General features: G+C 41.7%; 1 protein-coding gene across 2 annotated transcripts in view; it reads left to right on the top strand.

Annotated features, from left to right (window-relative positions):
* Positions 1 to 782: 782 nt before the first annotated feature.
* Positions 783 to 16,973, top strand: part of kif26a.L (kinesin family member 26A L homeolog) — a 99,790-nt gene continuing 83,599 nt past the window's right edge. Inside the window, exons 1-2 of one of the 2 annotated variants that reach the window (XM_018230605.2) lie at positions 783 to 1,675; positions 13,446 to 13,658. In XM_018230605.2, coding sequence (XP_018086094.1) covers positions 1,541 to 1,675; positions 13,446 to 13,658 — 348 coding nt within the window. In that variant the 5' untranslated portion in view covers positions 783 to 1,540. Of the gene's footprint in view, positions 1,676 to 12,863; positions 13,211 to 13,445; positions 13,659 to 16,973 lie in introns of those variants that run through there. The other variant, XM_018230606.2, reaches the window with a different exon arrangement.

A 16,973-nucleotide genomic window follows, 5' to 3' on the forward strand; every position in this document is an offset into this window, starting at 1 on the left:
TTAGATAGTGACCCCCTTTTGAAAGCTAGAAAGAGTCAGGAGAAGAAGGCGAATAATTAAAAAAACTATAATAATGAAGACCAATTGAAAACTTGCTTAGAATTGGCCATTCTATAACATACTAAAAGTTAACCTGATGGTGAACCACCCCTTTAATCACCTCAGCTGACAGTACTGCTCCCTAAAAAATTAAGAAAAAAGAGCTCAATAGCAACACACGTGCAACCAACTGAGCAGCAATAAAGGGCATCCCCCTCTGTTGGTATATAAATGATTCTCATAAGCATCAGTGACCGAAAACAATTAATTGTAAAGACTGGCAACGCACAAAGCTCCAGAAACAGGTGTATCCGAATAATGGAACTATGTATATAAGTTGAATAAACAACAGCGCTGCATGATACATGAGAGGAGCTAAAAAGTCCCCATAAAGTTCGGCCAAAGTGCCCCAGTGTGACTCCAGGGATCGCGATGGTCGCAGGCAGGGCCGAATGAGCGAGATGACAGATAGCAGCAAGTGGCAGTTGAGCTCGTTGCTTTCCATGCATTGATGCGCTACATGAGCTCAGTGATTTGCACGGAGCAGATGACAAGAAAGGGCTCGATTCCCTGCCAATAGGTGCGAGAGAAGCCAGTAAGTGTCTGCAGGGGACTCTGCTGCTGGTGCGACGGTGACGTCACGAGCTCAGGACACAGCCCCACTGGGATTGGCTCCTCAACTGAGCGTTGACAGGCAGCAATTACAGGCGCTATCAGTGGTGTTGAGATAGCGCTCCTGAGCCTGGGACTAGTCCCATCACACCGGGGACAGGACCCTCTCTATGCGGGATCACAACAGCAGCCTCCACTCGCTGCTCCTCACAAGCTCCCCTCCTGCTGCTTTTGTTGCACAAACACAGATTATAAGTATTGATTGATACCCACCTGCCTCTTATTGCACGGGCTGCACTTCCATTACCACGTGATTGACTACACGACTAAGTGCTTTCCTTGTAGCTGTTGCGCCTGACTCAAGCGCTTACTTTCCCCACTACCAAGTGCTTTTACTTTGCCTCTGTCTCAGGTGTAGCGATGGCTGCCGACCTTGTGATGGAGACAAGCCCCACGGGCAGAGGCAGGGGCTGGCAGAGCGAGGCACACGTTACACGTGCGAGCGAGTGAATGGATCTTGCTATAGGTGCTGCCGGTGTGCGATGATTTGAAGCGAACGGATGATGCTCTGCTCACGATATCGCACACACTGATTGTACTCACACGTTGGTGTGGCTGCTGATGGATGTGCCTGGAGAGTCGCTCATCGCTCGGGGTGTCCTTGCTGGAGTGGGCTGCAGCCCTGCTGGGACCTGGAAGGGAGTGCTGTTTGGACACTATGAGCTCATATCAAAGGTGTGATTAGGGGGGAAAGTGAGAGTCATCTCGGAGGATTCAGGCATTGCCTCTGGACAGAACAAAAACCCAATCCTACCCCACAGTTCAGCGCAATGAGGGGATAAAACGCGCGTTTGTATCGCTCAGGGAGCAGGATATCTCACACCTAACTATGGCTTGTGATAATTCATCCGATCAGTCTGCCCCGGCAAGGAAAAACCCCAGCCTGCTGGAGATAGGTGCCCTCTGCCTGGACTCAGAGATCATTTTTGGATTTACCAGTCATCTCTTGAGGAGAAGAGGAAAGGTAAGTAAACTCTCTCTGTGTGTATATATATAGCTCAGACCTGGGAGCATTACTCTCTATGCAGTATGTAAGTGTACAGAGCTACTGGGATTATCTGGGTGTGGACCTGGGTGCGTGTAGATTGTGCAGTTCCTGCTGGATTTCAGCACCAGGGATAGCGACTCTGCTGGATTTCAGCACCAGGGATAGCACTGACCCACTTTTACACTAGTAGTACACAAGTAGTGAAATGTAAGGGGCATGTTGGTCACCTGTACTAACCCTTGTAATTCTGCATCGAGGACATAATGCACTTAGTCTACTTCGATTCTCATTGCAAGGGTTAACCTTTATATCTGTCTGAGACCCTTAAAAGGATATGGTACGCTCAGAATATAAAAATTAACTTTTTTTTTTTTAAATCCATAATGATTCCTCTATGTGTTAGAAAAAACAGCAACCTCACAATTCTTCCCCTTATAAATTCATAATGTGTAGCTCTACCAGTTGTCATGTCTCTCCCACCGCTCATGTACTTTCATGCATATTATTATAGGGGCAGAGTGGGAACAATATAGGTGAAAAAAAAGTAAGAAAAAAATGTTAAAGCAAGTAGCTATGTAGGAAACCTCGGCATTAGCATAAAACCAACATTGCCTTGTGATTTGATCAGAGGACTCAGAACCATTACTAAAGGCCATGAAATATTTAAGCAAGTTAGTGCAGCATGGAAGGGCTGAGGTGGTGAGAAGCGTGGCTGCCCGAGCAGTCTCCATCAGGGGGATTTCTGTCTCTGCCATCCCATGGAGTAATCTCTTCCCTGCCACTTATTAATAAAGAGGAATATGTAACTCTAGAGAGAAGTCTGTAGGGACTTGCCCCGGGGGTTTATCCCCAATCATCAATCAGCACAAAGCTCTCTCTGAACTTTCTCTACAGCCACCTTGGGGAAAAGGAAGAAAGCCAAACACTCATTTACATTACAGTCAGGGGGACTATTGTACACACAGAGTTGTTTGTATAAGATGCACATAAATCCTCTTTGATCATACCTCTCTACTGTAAAGGTGATAAATGTTGAATGCGAATCAGCTCCGGCATCTAGAAATGAAGAGAGTTTTTGCCTCAGTTGCTTTATATGATTTATTCCAGTGCAAATGCTGCTGCTTGCCTAAATATAGGCTGTATGGATTCAGCACCTATAGTGCCAAGCCTATTTGCTAGAAGTAACCCTGCTGTTATCTAGTTGTCCACTTGGAGCGCTTTGTGCCGCCCAATCTTATCAGCGCTGCTGCCTGTAGCATGCCCTCTGCAGAACAAGTACATCACATGAGACTACACACCCTCTAGAGGGGTTTCACTTGGTATTTCAACTTTTCTCTCTCCCTGTCTGCTTCAGAATGCTCTTCTCATAGCTCAAGCTTCACTTGCGTTCATAAGTGTGCAACGACTCTTGCCTATTGTATCTCATGTCCAGAATATCCTGTGTTGTGTAATGGCTGCATGAACTTGCTAATAAAGCACTGTTATACTCTACTCATCCTCGGCTACCAAAACATAACACCCTGCACTAACCACGCCCCAAACAATTAACAACAATAATAGTGATTCTAATAATAATTATACCCTGGGGGGACTGGACAATAGTCCAAATGAAATACCTATTTTCAGGGTTCATGTAAAAGAGCCACAGAATCGCAAAATCGTGCACGTTTATTTTTGAAGTATCTCCCAGGGGAAGGCAGCCTTAGAGGACTCAACAGACCATGTAATGTGTGAAGCCATTATTGTCGCTCCGAGATGAATTTAACCTGTAGGGACCACACCACTTGAATGCTTTGTATTGCCTGTATGCAGGAAAATGCACAGGCAAGCTGTTCCTCTCTATAGCAGATCGTTAAATTCGCCCATTGCTAAAGAGATGGCAGCGAGTGGGTTAATAAGACAATGTCTGAGAAATGCACCCACACAGAGGCTGGGAACCCTAAAGATAACTGACGAATATGCCGGGAATTCATAGAAAGAAGTGAGATCATTAAAAAGAGACATTTCTTTTTTTTATAACGATACATAGATCTGAAAAATATCCACTTCTTGAATAATTCATTGGGTTTGAGTGAAAGAAAAGTGGAATTAGAAAGTGTACTGTGGAAAAGGCTGTCCTCCCTGGGGTTAGACTTCACACTGTCATCTTGGCTTAGCGTTAGATTGGATCAGTGGAGCACGAGGGGGGAAAAGGGGGCAGACTGTCATTTGGCCACGAGATGGCGCTAATGCACTGTGGCTTCTGCTTTTGATCCGAGTGGGTGCTGGTAGACTGCACCTACTTCTAAAATGCCAAGTAGTACACAGAGAGGTAAAACATGTAAAGCTATTTGTCTAAATTAATTAGTGTCTTTTTAAATATCCTCAGATGATGCATAATGAAACACATTCCCTATCAAACTAGGAATTCTGCAATAATTCTAGTGAAAGTGCGAAATACAGATTTTGATTGTGTTGTACTGAATCTTTTTTTCTCCAGGATGATTTTTCTTTGCTAGGTGCATCAACCCTGTACAATGTCATTTTTTCCCAGAGACTAGCCCTTACATTAAACAACCATAGATAACTTATGCCATTCACCTGGGCATTTGGGTTCTTGTTTAAAGCAAGAATAAATATTGTGACTTCTCAGTTATAAAGTAGCGCTATAACTGAAAAATATGTAGTAAACATTAGCAACAGCAGAAAACTGGAATTTGCAGTCAGAAATGCTATTTATCTTAGGAAGTGCATGGACGCTAAAACATTGGCAGATTGGTAGAAATCACATTAAGTGCATTATTTTCCGGCCAAACAAAGAAACCATCTTCTTTAAGTTTTTATCTTGGAAGCATGGAAAGAATAAAGTATTATGCTGAAGTCTAATAAGAAACAGTCTACCATGTAACATTTGATTGTTAAATGGTAAGTGGAAAAACATTTATATTAAAATAAAAATGTAATCCCTGCCTGCCAGAGACCCCAGTGTAATTTGCTACCTTCCCTAGAGAGCGAACAAATAGGCTGCACATACTATGTCCTATTCAAGCAGTCAGGTACCTCCAGCCCTTGCCATATGCTTGGAAATCGGCTATGGATAAAGTGATAAAGCTCATGCTGAGTTCATTGGAGTATGGGGGTGTGGCTTCTCTTTCTTGTTCTCTAAGCGCAGACAAAACACATATGATGCTTGTTATACAGAATGCACAAAAAGGACTTATTCACAATGAGTGCAGACATGCCTTGGCAAACAGGAGTGGGATCATTATTCATGGCAGCACAGAGTGGCTTACATTTTGCATGTAGTATATAGTCTTGACAACTGTAATCTACCATATTTGTATACGTTTAGTTTCCACTGGAAATTTGTTGGAAATCTGGGAAAGAACCCACATTTTGCTTTAAGAAGTTCCATTTTCATGGGTTATCTTCTAGGCTGATGCTTAGCCACTATATATTAAATCAAGGCCAGGGAAAAATGCTACTCAGATCCTAACCACAGACAGTTTGTTGTTACTGGGGCTCATCAGTGTAGTGCAGGGTTATCTGATCAGCATATGTGCATGCAGAGAATTGGTTTCACACAAATGGCATATTTGCAGTGAGAAGTACCCCCTGCCTAATCTGTATGCAAAACAGGAGGAATCCTGGGAAGGAAGCCAAGTTACCTTCAAGTTATTTTTTTCTGTCAGAAGCTCACCAACTGGGTTTTAAATCACAGCCATCGCATGTGTTAATCAGATCCTAACTACTAGTCACTGTAAATTCAATTTAGTGCCCCAAAATATTGATAAGTTGTCTTGTTCTACCAAGATATATTTAAAAAATATATGTATTAAAAATACTTAATTAGGGCCTTACTGGGCCCCAGTACTCCTACCCCCCTGCAACTGCTGTAGTTACACAACTGCTAACTAACTTATACGTTAAACCAAACTTAAACCTAGACAGTATTCCATGATATAGAGCTTAAAGCAAAACATGGCTTCCTTTCCAGGATTGTTTTTCTGTACTTTTAAATAAATCATTTAGGGATCTCTTCTGTACAACTCTGCACTGCACTGATGACCCCCAGCAATACCGTGTGGAAGTAGAAATGCAAATACAATATATTTAAAATGGCTGTAGGGTGATGTCTGGTCTAAAAGTGATAAAGTGCAACAAACATAAAAGGCAGTTGTGCATTAAAGGAAAGTTTGCAAAGCTTTATAATCTCCAACTCAGGCTCTGTACCCTTGGCTGTTTGTGGGATCCCCTTCAGTATTTTCAGCAGTGGAAACCTACAGCTGGTTTGTTTAACCTCAGTCCAGCAATGGATAAGGCAAAAGAAAATAAGGATCCCTACAGGTTGCATTCTAACATTCCTCTTTTGAATTAGATAACAGCACTTCCAACAACTATACCTTTTTTTCAGCTTTCCTCATATTCGGACTGTCATACTTTAGTCTTTCTTTCTTATTATGTATGGACACTTGCTTTGCACACCCACCTTTCACCTATTCTCTATCTCCTGGCTTCTGGTAGCCTCACTTAACATTAGAGACACAATAGTATAAAAAAAATCTGTGAACTTCCATGAATGGACTATGCACAGAGCTAATCTTAAAAAGATGCTGTACCAAGCCTTGGTCCTTTTTTTTGACATGCTCAGTATTTTTGGTGACCTTTGGAGCAAGATTGAAGGAAAGAGATGTATATTGACATAAGATAAAAAGATTATTCCTTTATCTCTGACTTTTAGATTTTATCATTCTCTAACATGAAAGGACCCAAAGGTGTAGGTATAGAAGAGCTGTTAGGGCTGCATCAGCATGTTTAATATACTGGCAGAAATGAACATTAAATTGTAACTCCCCATTAAGCCCCAGTATTCAATATAAACTAGAGTCATAAAGTCTAGACTTACTCTATTAGGTTCAAATCTCTCTACCAAGTCCTAAATTTGAGTTCAATAACAGGAACATAAAATAGTTATGACAAAGGTGACTGCAAATGAAAACTCCATGTGTCATATTCAGCATTTCCTCAATGATGACATAAAACCAGCTCATAAAGTTGAAACCTATAACCCTAAATCCATAGCAGTCAATGCAATATCTGCTTCCAGTCATGTGACAAAACTACCTACTCATTGGTTGCTAAGGGTTACAAGATCTGTTTGCAAACTTTGCTGCTTTTATTAATTCCCAAAAGCTCCTCCCTTCATCTTTCTAATAGAGTAAAACGCACAAGGAAAGAGGGACTGCAGGTCCCTCTTTTCACCCTAGCATGTAGGCCACTCCATTTCTAAATATATTGATTGGGGTGTAAATACATTGTATGTCATTTTTAAGCTATAGGTGGTTACTTGTTTACCTTTCCTTACAATTAGGTATCTTCTAAGAATCTTGGATTTTTATATTAGCAGCAAAAAACTATATACAGGTATGGGGTCCATTATCCAGAAACCCATTTTCCAGAAAGCTCAGAATTACGGAAAGACTGTCTTCTATAGACTCCATTTTATCCAAATAATCAGAATTTTAAAAAATTATTCCTTTTCCTCTGTAATAATAAAATAGTACTTTGTACTTGATCCAAACTAATATAATTAATCTTTATTGAAAGCCAAACCAGCCTATTGTTTTTTTTCTGTTTTACATGATTTTATAGTAAAGTTAAGATATGAAGATCCAAATTACGGAAAGATTAGGGGCCGATTCACTAAATTCGAGTGAAGGATTCGAAGTAAAAAAACTTCGAATTTCGAAGTATTTTTTGGGCTACTTCGACCATCGAATGGGCTACTTCGACCTTCGACTACGACTTCGAATCAAAGGATTCGAACTAAAAATCGTTCGACTATTCGACCATTCGATAGTCGAAGTACTGCCTCTTTAAAAAAAACTTCGACCCCCTACTTTGGCAGCTAAAAGCTACCGAAGTCAATGTTAGCCTATGGGGAAGGTCCCCATAGGCTTACCTAAGTTTTTTTGATCGAAGGATATTCCTTCGATCGTTGGATTTAAATCCTTCGAATCGTTCGATTCGAAGGATTTAATCGTTCGATCGAAGGAATAATCCTTCGATCGTACGATCGTAGCATTTGCGCTAAATCCTTCGACTTCGATATTCGAAGTCGAAGGATTTTAGTTCCTAGTCGAATATCGAGGGTTAATTAACCCTCGATATTCGACCCTTGATGAATCGGCCCCTTAGTGTCAGGGGGCCTATCGACTCCCAGCCGGAGTAGTCAGGACCAAGGAGGAAGCCCAGGGGTCAAAATCCAAGTTTGTGGTACAAATAGGTGAAATCGTAGTTCAAATTCAGGCAAAAGTCCAATAGGCAGGCAGATTAGAAGCAAGGTCAAGGTTCAGGCAGGGTCAAAATTCCAGTAATATAAATAGCATGAATTATGAAGCACCCAGGAATGCACCAAGCAAATCCTATAATCAGACATTGAACCCTTGACCTGGAAGAGCTTTTATCTTTGAATTTCGTGCGTCACGTGTTGGCTATGGGCGCCAAAATCTTGGACGCGATGCTGGAGAGACAGCGGTCGTGTTCCTGACAATTAGTTCTCCAGAAAACCCAGGTCCCTAACATTCTTGTTGACAGGTCCCATACCTGTACAATGTTTAACCTTACATTGCAGAAAAATGAAACAAGTGGTCCTTATGCTTTTGAGAGTTGCAGAGAGAACTGAGGCTGCCATAGTAAATACATTGTGGCGCTGGGTAAATGCTCAATAGCAGTTATGCAGCTGCTGCTGAGCGAATACACTTATGGCAAGAAGCAAATTGTGCATTTATTCAGGGGATAAAGTTGCTGTTGAGGAAATCTCTGAGCTTTGCGAACATGCACACATCCAATCTTCCAGGGGATTAGCTTTGCAATCATTGCTCCCTGTGTTTGACATACAGGCATGCTTGCACTAACTGATCATCTCAGAAAGCTAACATATGTACGTGTGTGTGTGTATAGAGCAGTGGAGACAGACAGAGGTGGAGGAAAGAAAACACGGCCTATCTGGGCCCCTTTGTATTAAAGAGAAAGTCTGTCTCAAGGGCAGGTGCATAGGCACAGATATACATTATATGAAAGGTGGTCTCAGCTGCCGTCTGCTACAGATGCTTTGTTTTAAGAGTCAAGTAATACAATCACGCTAAAATCTATCCCACCAGGAGAGCTGGAAGCTGTTGAAATGTCACGTTATCGCATGGCTAACGAGGGAATTTGCTGGTCTGAATTCTGCCTCTTTGAGTGGTGGTCTTCCCTTAAATGATGAGCTCAGAGAGCTTTAAAACAGCAGATTATTTGGGAAATGTGAAGGCAACATGAGATTTCACAAGTCATTTTGCTAAGCCGCCAGTAAAGATTATTCAGAAGCAAAATGTATTGGCTCTCAGCCGCACAGCATATATCTGATTTCTCCTTTTCCCCCCACTGTTTTGTCTCAACTATTTTATTGGTTGATACTCATCACAAATTCCATTATGTTGAATCACAGGAACATAATCTATTGGGAAACGTCTGCAGAATGTTTTAAAATATCCTTTCTAAATTTAGGGCAATTCACTTCTGTTTAGGTTACTTTAAACTGTCTATTCTGTATGAAGGCATTCTGTGCATGCATGTCTGTATACTAGATTAGAGAGTGTTGTCATATTGCTTGCCTTCTCCATAGACTGTAAAGGTAAATATTCTATTTGTGATCATTAGGGGGGGCTGTTTCTAAAGTCCCAACTGAAATCTATGCAAAAAAATCCTTCTTCAGACTGTTGGTTGTTCTGAGATCTAACAAGCAGTATACAGGCCTGGACTGGCCTTCTGTGGATCCTGGCAAATTCCAGAGGGGCTACTGAAAGATGCCCTAGACAGTCATTATTTATGGGGCTGGTGGGGGTTGTTTGGTGGTCATAACATAACAATTACAATTACAATCTTTCCTGCAAAAGATCTTTCCAGGAAAGATCGTTTTGTTCAATACATACGTTTGGAGCTGTATCATCGGGTATACAGGTAGAAACAATAGAATTCTACTTGTAACTGACAATTCAGCAGATTCAGCGGGCGATGCCTTTGAAGGCACCCGATGAAAATTTTACAAAAAGCCTGATCGACGAGCTGACTGATATCCAAGCCTTCCGCCGATATTGGTTGGCTCATCCCCTGCCATACACACACTGACTATTGTACAAATATTTGTTTCGTAGGATAATACTGATGAGTGTATGGCCACCTCAAGTGTACTTGAAATGTCAGGGCCTATCTTGAATCCCATTGCGGACCATAGACAGCAATTCTCCCTGATTGCCAGGTTTGATCTGCACCCACAGCCAGAATTTATGTGGCCATACAGGGACAGATTTAATCTGCCGAATCAGGCTCCTATTCCAATCTGATTGTTTGGATTTAAAGACAAACGATTGGATTAGCCCAATTTCTTCCACTTTAGTTGGGCATATCGAGGAAAGATCTGCTGGTTCGGCGACCTCACCAAACAAGTGAATCTTATAGTGTATGGCCAGCTTATGTCCTCTCTTCCAGTTAATCTAGCAAACAGTAGACCACTTTATAGGATATACACAACAAAGACCTGCTTGTTTGGTCATCTCACCGAATGGGTGGCTCATTTCTCAGCTTGCCACCCTAGAGCCAATGAATGGGCCAAATATTGGCATATGAGATTCTGTCCCTCAAGTGACTTCTGTGATTCTGGAGCCCAAAGCAAATGTCTGCTCTACTGAAACCTAAAACTGTCCATACATCTAATCATGCCACTGACCCCTATGCTGCATTTGGTGAGGCATGCTGCTGTCTATATTCCAAAAGCAGACTCCTATAAAGTTAGTATCACATGGGGTGCTTTGAGAATCTTTAAATGACACAATAGTATGTTTAACCAGGCAACTGACAAACAGTGGCACAGGTGATATCAGTTGAAGTCTATACTGGGGAAAGCTTTAGTGCTGTATTTTTAGACTACCTAAAAAGGAGGAACCCATGTGGTGTTACCCTAAAGCAGTGATCCCCAACCAGAGGCTTGCGAGTAACATTTTGCTTACCAACCCATTGAATGTTGCCCCTCAGTGGCCTCAAAGCAGGTGCTTATTTTTGAATTCCTGGATTGGAGGTAAGTTTTGGCTATATAAAAACCAGAGCCTCCTAAAGGGTGCCAGTCTACATAGGGGTTACCAAAAACCCTTATTTGGCACCCCCAGGACTTTTTCATGCTTGTGTTGCTCCTCAACTCTTTTCACATTTGAATGTGGTTTACGGGTAAGAAAGGTTGGGGATCCCTGACCTAAGGTATTCTTATGGAAACCAGGCATTTAAAGCACATGTATAAAAACAGTGGGGCTCATTTATCAACACTGGGCAAATTTGCCCATGGGCAGTTACCTATAGCAACCAATCCGTGATTAGCTTTTTGAAGCCATCTGCAAGTAGGACAATGAATGCAGCAATCTGATTGGTTGTCATGGGTTACTGCCCATGGGCAAATTTGCCCAGTGTTGATAAATGACCCCCAATATGTTTACCTGCAGGTAGGCCATGTCTACTTTTCCATTTGCTGTCAATTGATGTGTCACTTCCTCAGAGAGAAGCGTTTGAACAGCTGCAGTCAGTTTGTCTGACCCGTGGCCCTCCTCTGCTGAAATGTATTTTAAGGCCCAAGGAAAACAACACAAAACTCTCTTAAGTCCTAACCCATTAAACATATCAAATGAACAAAAGACAACACTGTCTGGCCTGCAGTTACCCGGGTCATCTTTGATTTTAGTCGGCTTGCAATATATGGGCTGCAGCCAGAGTGCTTGCTTAGAGGGATAGGGTCTGGATAACTTGGGAAACAGGTGTTTAACAGCCCCTAGAACTAGTGATCCAGCCCATCACTGAAGGGATACAGAGTAAAACATAGAAATCCTGCTATTCATGTATGCTACCCTAATACTAATACAGGTATGGGAGCCATTATCCGGAAACCCCTTATCCAAAATGCTCTGAATTACGGAAAGCCGTCTCCCATAAACTCCATTTTATCCAAACAATCCACATTTTTAAAATGATTTTCTTTTTTTCTGCAATAATAAAACAGTACCTTATACTTGATCCAAACTAAGATATAATTAATCCTTATTGGAAGCAAAAGCAACCTTTTGGGTTTATATCATGTTTAAAATATTTTCTAGCAGACTTAAGGTATGAAGATCCAAATTAAGGAAAGATCTGTTATCCGGAAATCCCCTGGTCCCGAGCATTCTGGATAACAGGTCCCATACCTGGGATACCGTACTAGATTGGTACAAGCTCTCAATGATATGAGGTGCCCCAGTGCCACAAATTCCTGCTGCAGAGACACACAAGAAGGGCCTCCATACATACTTTATCTTATTACCTACATTTCTGCTGGGCCGAACCGAATCCAAATCCTAATTTGCATTTGCAAATTAGGGGCGGGGTGAAATCACGTGACACCAAAATAGTGGATTTATGCATCCTTACTTAAAAGGGTTGTCCTAAAAATTAACTTTTATATGATGTAGAGATTGATATTCTGAGACACTTTGCAATTGGTTTTCATTTTTTATTACTTGTGGTTTTCAATTTATTCTGCTTTTTACTCAGTAGCTTTACAGTTTCGTTCAAATAAATTCCTGGTTTCTATGGTAATTTGGACCCTGGCAACCAGATTGCTGAAGGTGCAGAGACTGGAATATGAACAGTAGAGGGCCTGAATAGAAAGAGGAGAAATAAAAAGTAGCAAAAATAATACATTTGTAGCATTATAGAGCATTTTGTTTTTATATGGGATCAGTGACCCCATTTGAAAGCTGGAAAGAAAAAAAGAAGACCAATAGAAAAGTTTCTTAGAATTAGCCATTCTGTAATATAAAAAAAAGTGAACCACTCTCTGATGTTTTACTCTCCTCTATATACAGTGTAACAGGGTTGCAAGCCAACATTATTAATAGAGCATACATGGAAGAAGAAGAGAGTGTAGGTATGGGAAAGGACTGCTGGGAAAGGACCCCATATAATTCATATAAAAGCTTATGCTTTGCTGACTTTTGTGTCAGGGACAGTGATCAGCAGGTCGTTCATAGGGGCCCTTCTCTGGTGTCATTTCTTGTCCCAGTCCCACCTCAGTGGGGGGAAGTTTAAAGGGAAACCATGTGGCTGGGAAGTGGGAAGATGAGCTGCTGCCCCTCCCTTTTCTGCTGCTGATGGAGTCTCCCAGGCTCTTTCCTGAGTGATTAGTCTGTCCCGTCCTGGGCTGCTGAAAGCTGCCGCCTCCAGTCCCTCCGACCCTCACCAGGCAAAAGCCTCTGATTCTAAGCAAGGGAAAGGCTCATTATGGAGGGGAATATCACTTAGAGACCCACGTGCTGCACGGTTATATGGGGCGCACAGTGTCCTGAGCTCAGCAATAGCCTGTTTGTTTGCTATGGACTGATAGCCAAGGGCATATAGCGGGGCTGCTGCCATACAATCATGATACCTGTGCTGGCAACTAGTGCGTACTATGGACAACGTGTGGGACAGTCGGTAAGTGGCGCCTCACCCGCTGCTGCGTCTGATCCACTTGGGACGTTTGTTGGTTATTTAAGTGTCATCCTGAAAGTATTTAATGAAACACAGGGGTAGCGCTATTAGCTGTTTGTGCATGAAACCAATGTAACATATAGGTACCTGCTGCTGCTGCTATGGGACAGAGAGCTGTGTTCTATGTATGTATTAATGTGCATTCAGTCCAGTTGAGCTGTGTCTGTTTCTCGTGCAGGTCTCAGACAGACTGTCCGGCCGGGAGGTGCATAGGAAGAGGCTACAGTCCGCGGACGAGGTTGTGCGAGGCAGTCGGCCGCCTCCGGAGGGAGCAGGGGCATCGTCTGTATCGGAGGGGGCAGTGGCCCGAGAATGGTGCCCATATTGCCAGGCAAAGCTGGCCGAGTTGAAGAAACAAGCTCTGAAACTGGCGATACCCGGCTGCGCCACGGTAACTATACTCGACTTGTCCCCTCCTGCTTTATGTGATTGTCCGAGCACTTCTGAAGCGTGACCGACCCTCTTGCTCATACCCGTTTGATAACCAATATAATAACCAGTCTGATAACCAATATGATAACCAGTCTGATAACCAGTATGATAACTAATATGATAACCAGTATGATAAACAGTATGATAACCAGTATGATAAACAGTATGATAACCAATATAATAAACAGTATGATAACCAGTATGATAACCAATATAATAACCAGTAGGATAACCAATATAATAACCATTATGATAACCAGTATGATAACCAGAGCCTATTGCACAATATGCAACATTCAGTCTATGGGGCTTTAGTAATTTAGAATGGGTTTAGTGAATCTTGCCTTGGGATTGACGTGCTGTACCCCTGGGTTATTGACCTCCTCATCTGCAGGCAGCTCCAATGAATTCATGCTCAACTGATGGCATCCTGTCACTGCCTTTTACTGACCTTTTCATTCATTACCTAGGGGTAAAGGAGCTCACGTGTGAGGGGCTGCCCTCATTTCCCTCTATTATTTTATACAAGCCTTAATGAAGAAGTCAGCAAGGTGGCAATTAAGCCTTTACAGAGCTAGCTGCTGGCTGTCACAAGATGTTGAGTGTTGTAGTTCAGGAACAGCTGACTTCTGTATCAGGTCATGACTGGTGTAGATGGATATTGTATTAGAACTGTCAAACCGGAGACTCTCCAGTCTCCTTGGAGTACAATTCAAGGGTGTTACCGTAAGAGGCAGTGGAATTACCAACTGCTGTGTGATTGCCCCAGGAGGTATTGATTGGTGCACTCATTTAATATATATTTATTACAGCCTATATTCCCAAGGTTGGTGGGGTGGCACTAAGAAGAATTCGCAGCTCTGCTTATAATATTCTAGTTATGCAACTGCTACAACTTCACCTGTTAGGGTAGAGGCACACAATGCTATTTGGGGGGGATTAGTCGCCCAGCAACAAATCACCTTTTCTTCGGGCGACTAATCTCCCCGCAATGGCTAGAATCTAGGAACGCTTCGTTTTCCAAAGTTATCCGAACTTCAGGCGACTTCGGAAAACGAATTCAGTTCGGGAAGATTAGCAACAGCTGGAGGCCAACAGGCCTGATATTGAAAAAATTGAACTATGAATCTCTGCAAGCTGCTCATCATTGTCTTTGCTGCATCAAATGATGCTGTTTATTGTTCTTTCTTACAGTATTTAAAGGTTCTGGAAATTCTTCAATCAGATGGTATTCTATATGTTGGGGCATCACAAGGTCCATTTATATTATGTTTGGGGTTTCTTGGTACTTTAAGTTGCAATTACTACAGCATCTACATATCAAAAATAGCAGTTGCAGGCTGTAGGTGATTAGGATTCCCACTTCTCTCTCAAGAACAAGAGGCTATTGTGGAATTGAGATACAACCTATTAGGCCATTAAATCTCCATGGACTTGTTTCTGCAGGTTCAGGAGCTTCAGTCTTGACAGCTTGAAAACTAAAAAAATCACTTCTTTTAAAAGCAATTTTCAAGTATATAGATATATATATAGCTTCTTTTTTTAGTATTTTCATATGCCTGACAGCTGACTTGTGCACAAAGTAATGAATAGTGTGGTAGGTCTTCCACTTGTGGGGTTACTATCATAACTGAAATCTAATCTGTACCATGACAGGTTTAGGGAAATGTAGGGGTGGGGGTTCTTATCTCAGAGAGTGCCTTTAGAATATGCCTTTATATTACGAGGCAGCTACAGTAAGTGCACATACTGCTTCCAGAATGTATTAACTCTTAACTGACCAGCACAGACTGGCCTGAGACTCATAGCTTACAAATGGGAACGATTATAAAAATGGTATACGATAACCATAAAACTACAGTTTTTAATAATAATAATGATATTAAAGGGGAAGTTACAGAAAGATCTGGTCTTAGCAACTTTTTTTTTATATAAATACTTTTTGAATCTTTTGCCTTTCTGCCCTGTCTTTTTCCAACCAGGTCCATTCTTGTCATGAGGCAAGATGAAAAGTGTGGGGTCATTGGAGCCATTAGGCACTGGCACCCCCTGGATAACCCTTGTTCCCAATTTAAAGATAATCTGGATCATGAGGGTTACCGACCCATACAGCCAGAAATGTTTTTGCCCTGTGAGGCTACAGTTCTGTTATATGTGTTATTTCCTTTTAGGGGTGGTTCACCTTTAAGTTAACTTTTAGTATGTTATAGAATGGCCATTTCTAAGCAACTTTTCATTTGGTCTTCATTATTTATATTTTATAGGTTTTCAATTGTTTGCCTTCTTCTTCACACCAAAGGCAGATTGTCTCAGAATATCACTGTCTTGTTCATATTAAAAGCTACTTTAAGGTGAACTACCCCCCCTTAAATTGCAAGGTTCCTTATTGTGGTTTGTATAACCTATTAATACATTTTCCTGTCCCTCTGCTATATATGGGAATATGTGACATATTTCTCTTTTATTTTTGCGCCAGCCACACATGTCAAAATGTAAATGACAGCAGGAGAGGGCATATTTTGGAATGAACTGGCAGAATTGCAGTTTTAGAGTATTTGCAGTACAACGGGCCAGGAAACATGACTTAACCAAAGGGCGTCTATGAATCATTATCGCATTCTTAGGCAGACAAGCATAATCTAGCTCTGCTGTTAGGATTATCTCCTAAGGCTAGGGAAACTGGCAAATGTTCCTCTATAAAAGGCTGAGTAAAGTAAAGCTCATTTTATGGCTTTCTAGGTGCTTACAAGATTTGTACATTTTCCCAACACAGCACAATCCATTCTGCTTGACACTGAATGGTCTGCTAAGACCTGCACCGTTTCCCCATCTTTGCTTTTCTTAGCTTTACCTTCTTAGTTCACGCATACCTGTAGGCTAGAGCTGTAGGTAGAGCTTTGCTAGTAGATGCAATTCCATCAGAGCTTGAGTGGTGCCCATGTTGCAATCTAGCATCAAGATCTTCTGCATATACATGAACTGCTATTTGTAGTTTTATTTGGGTTTTTAATGAATTGCAATGCTCAGTTATAATATCCTTTGGAGTGTCAATTATCTCTCTGTTTGGACCCCATGGACAATTAATTGTGGGTGGTAGTTCCGCTCTAAGGCTTCTTTGTTATTTGCAAATTGCTTTTTATTCTTTGTAGCCTCAAATTATTCCTTTATACATTAGTATTTCATGTTTAAATTATGGCCATGGCTATGCCTGGGTTATTTAAGTGAGTTAAACATATGTCTGATGAGCTACAGTGGAGGAATTGAGGATGCCCAG

This window comes from Xenopus laevis, chromosome 8L (assembly GCF_017654675.1).
Source record: "Xenopus laevis strain J_2021 chromosome 8L, Xenopus_laevis_v10.1, whole genome shotgun sequence".
In the NCBI taxonomy this organism is placed as follows: Eukaryota; Metazoa; Chordata; class Amphibia; order Anura; family Pipidae; genus Xenopus; species Xenopus laevis.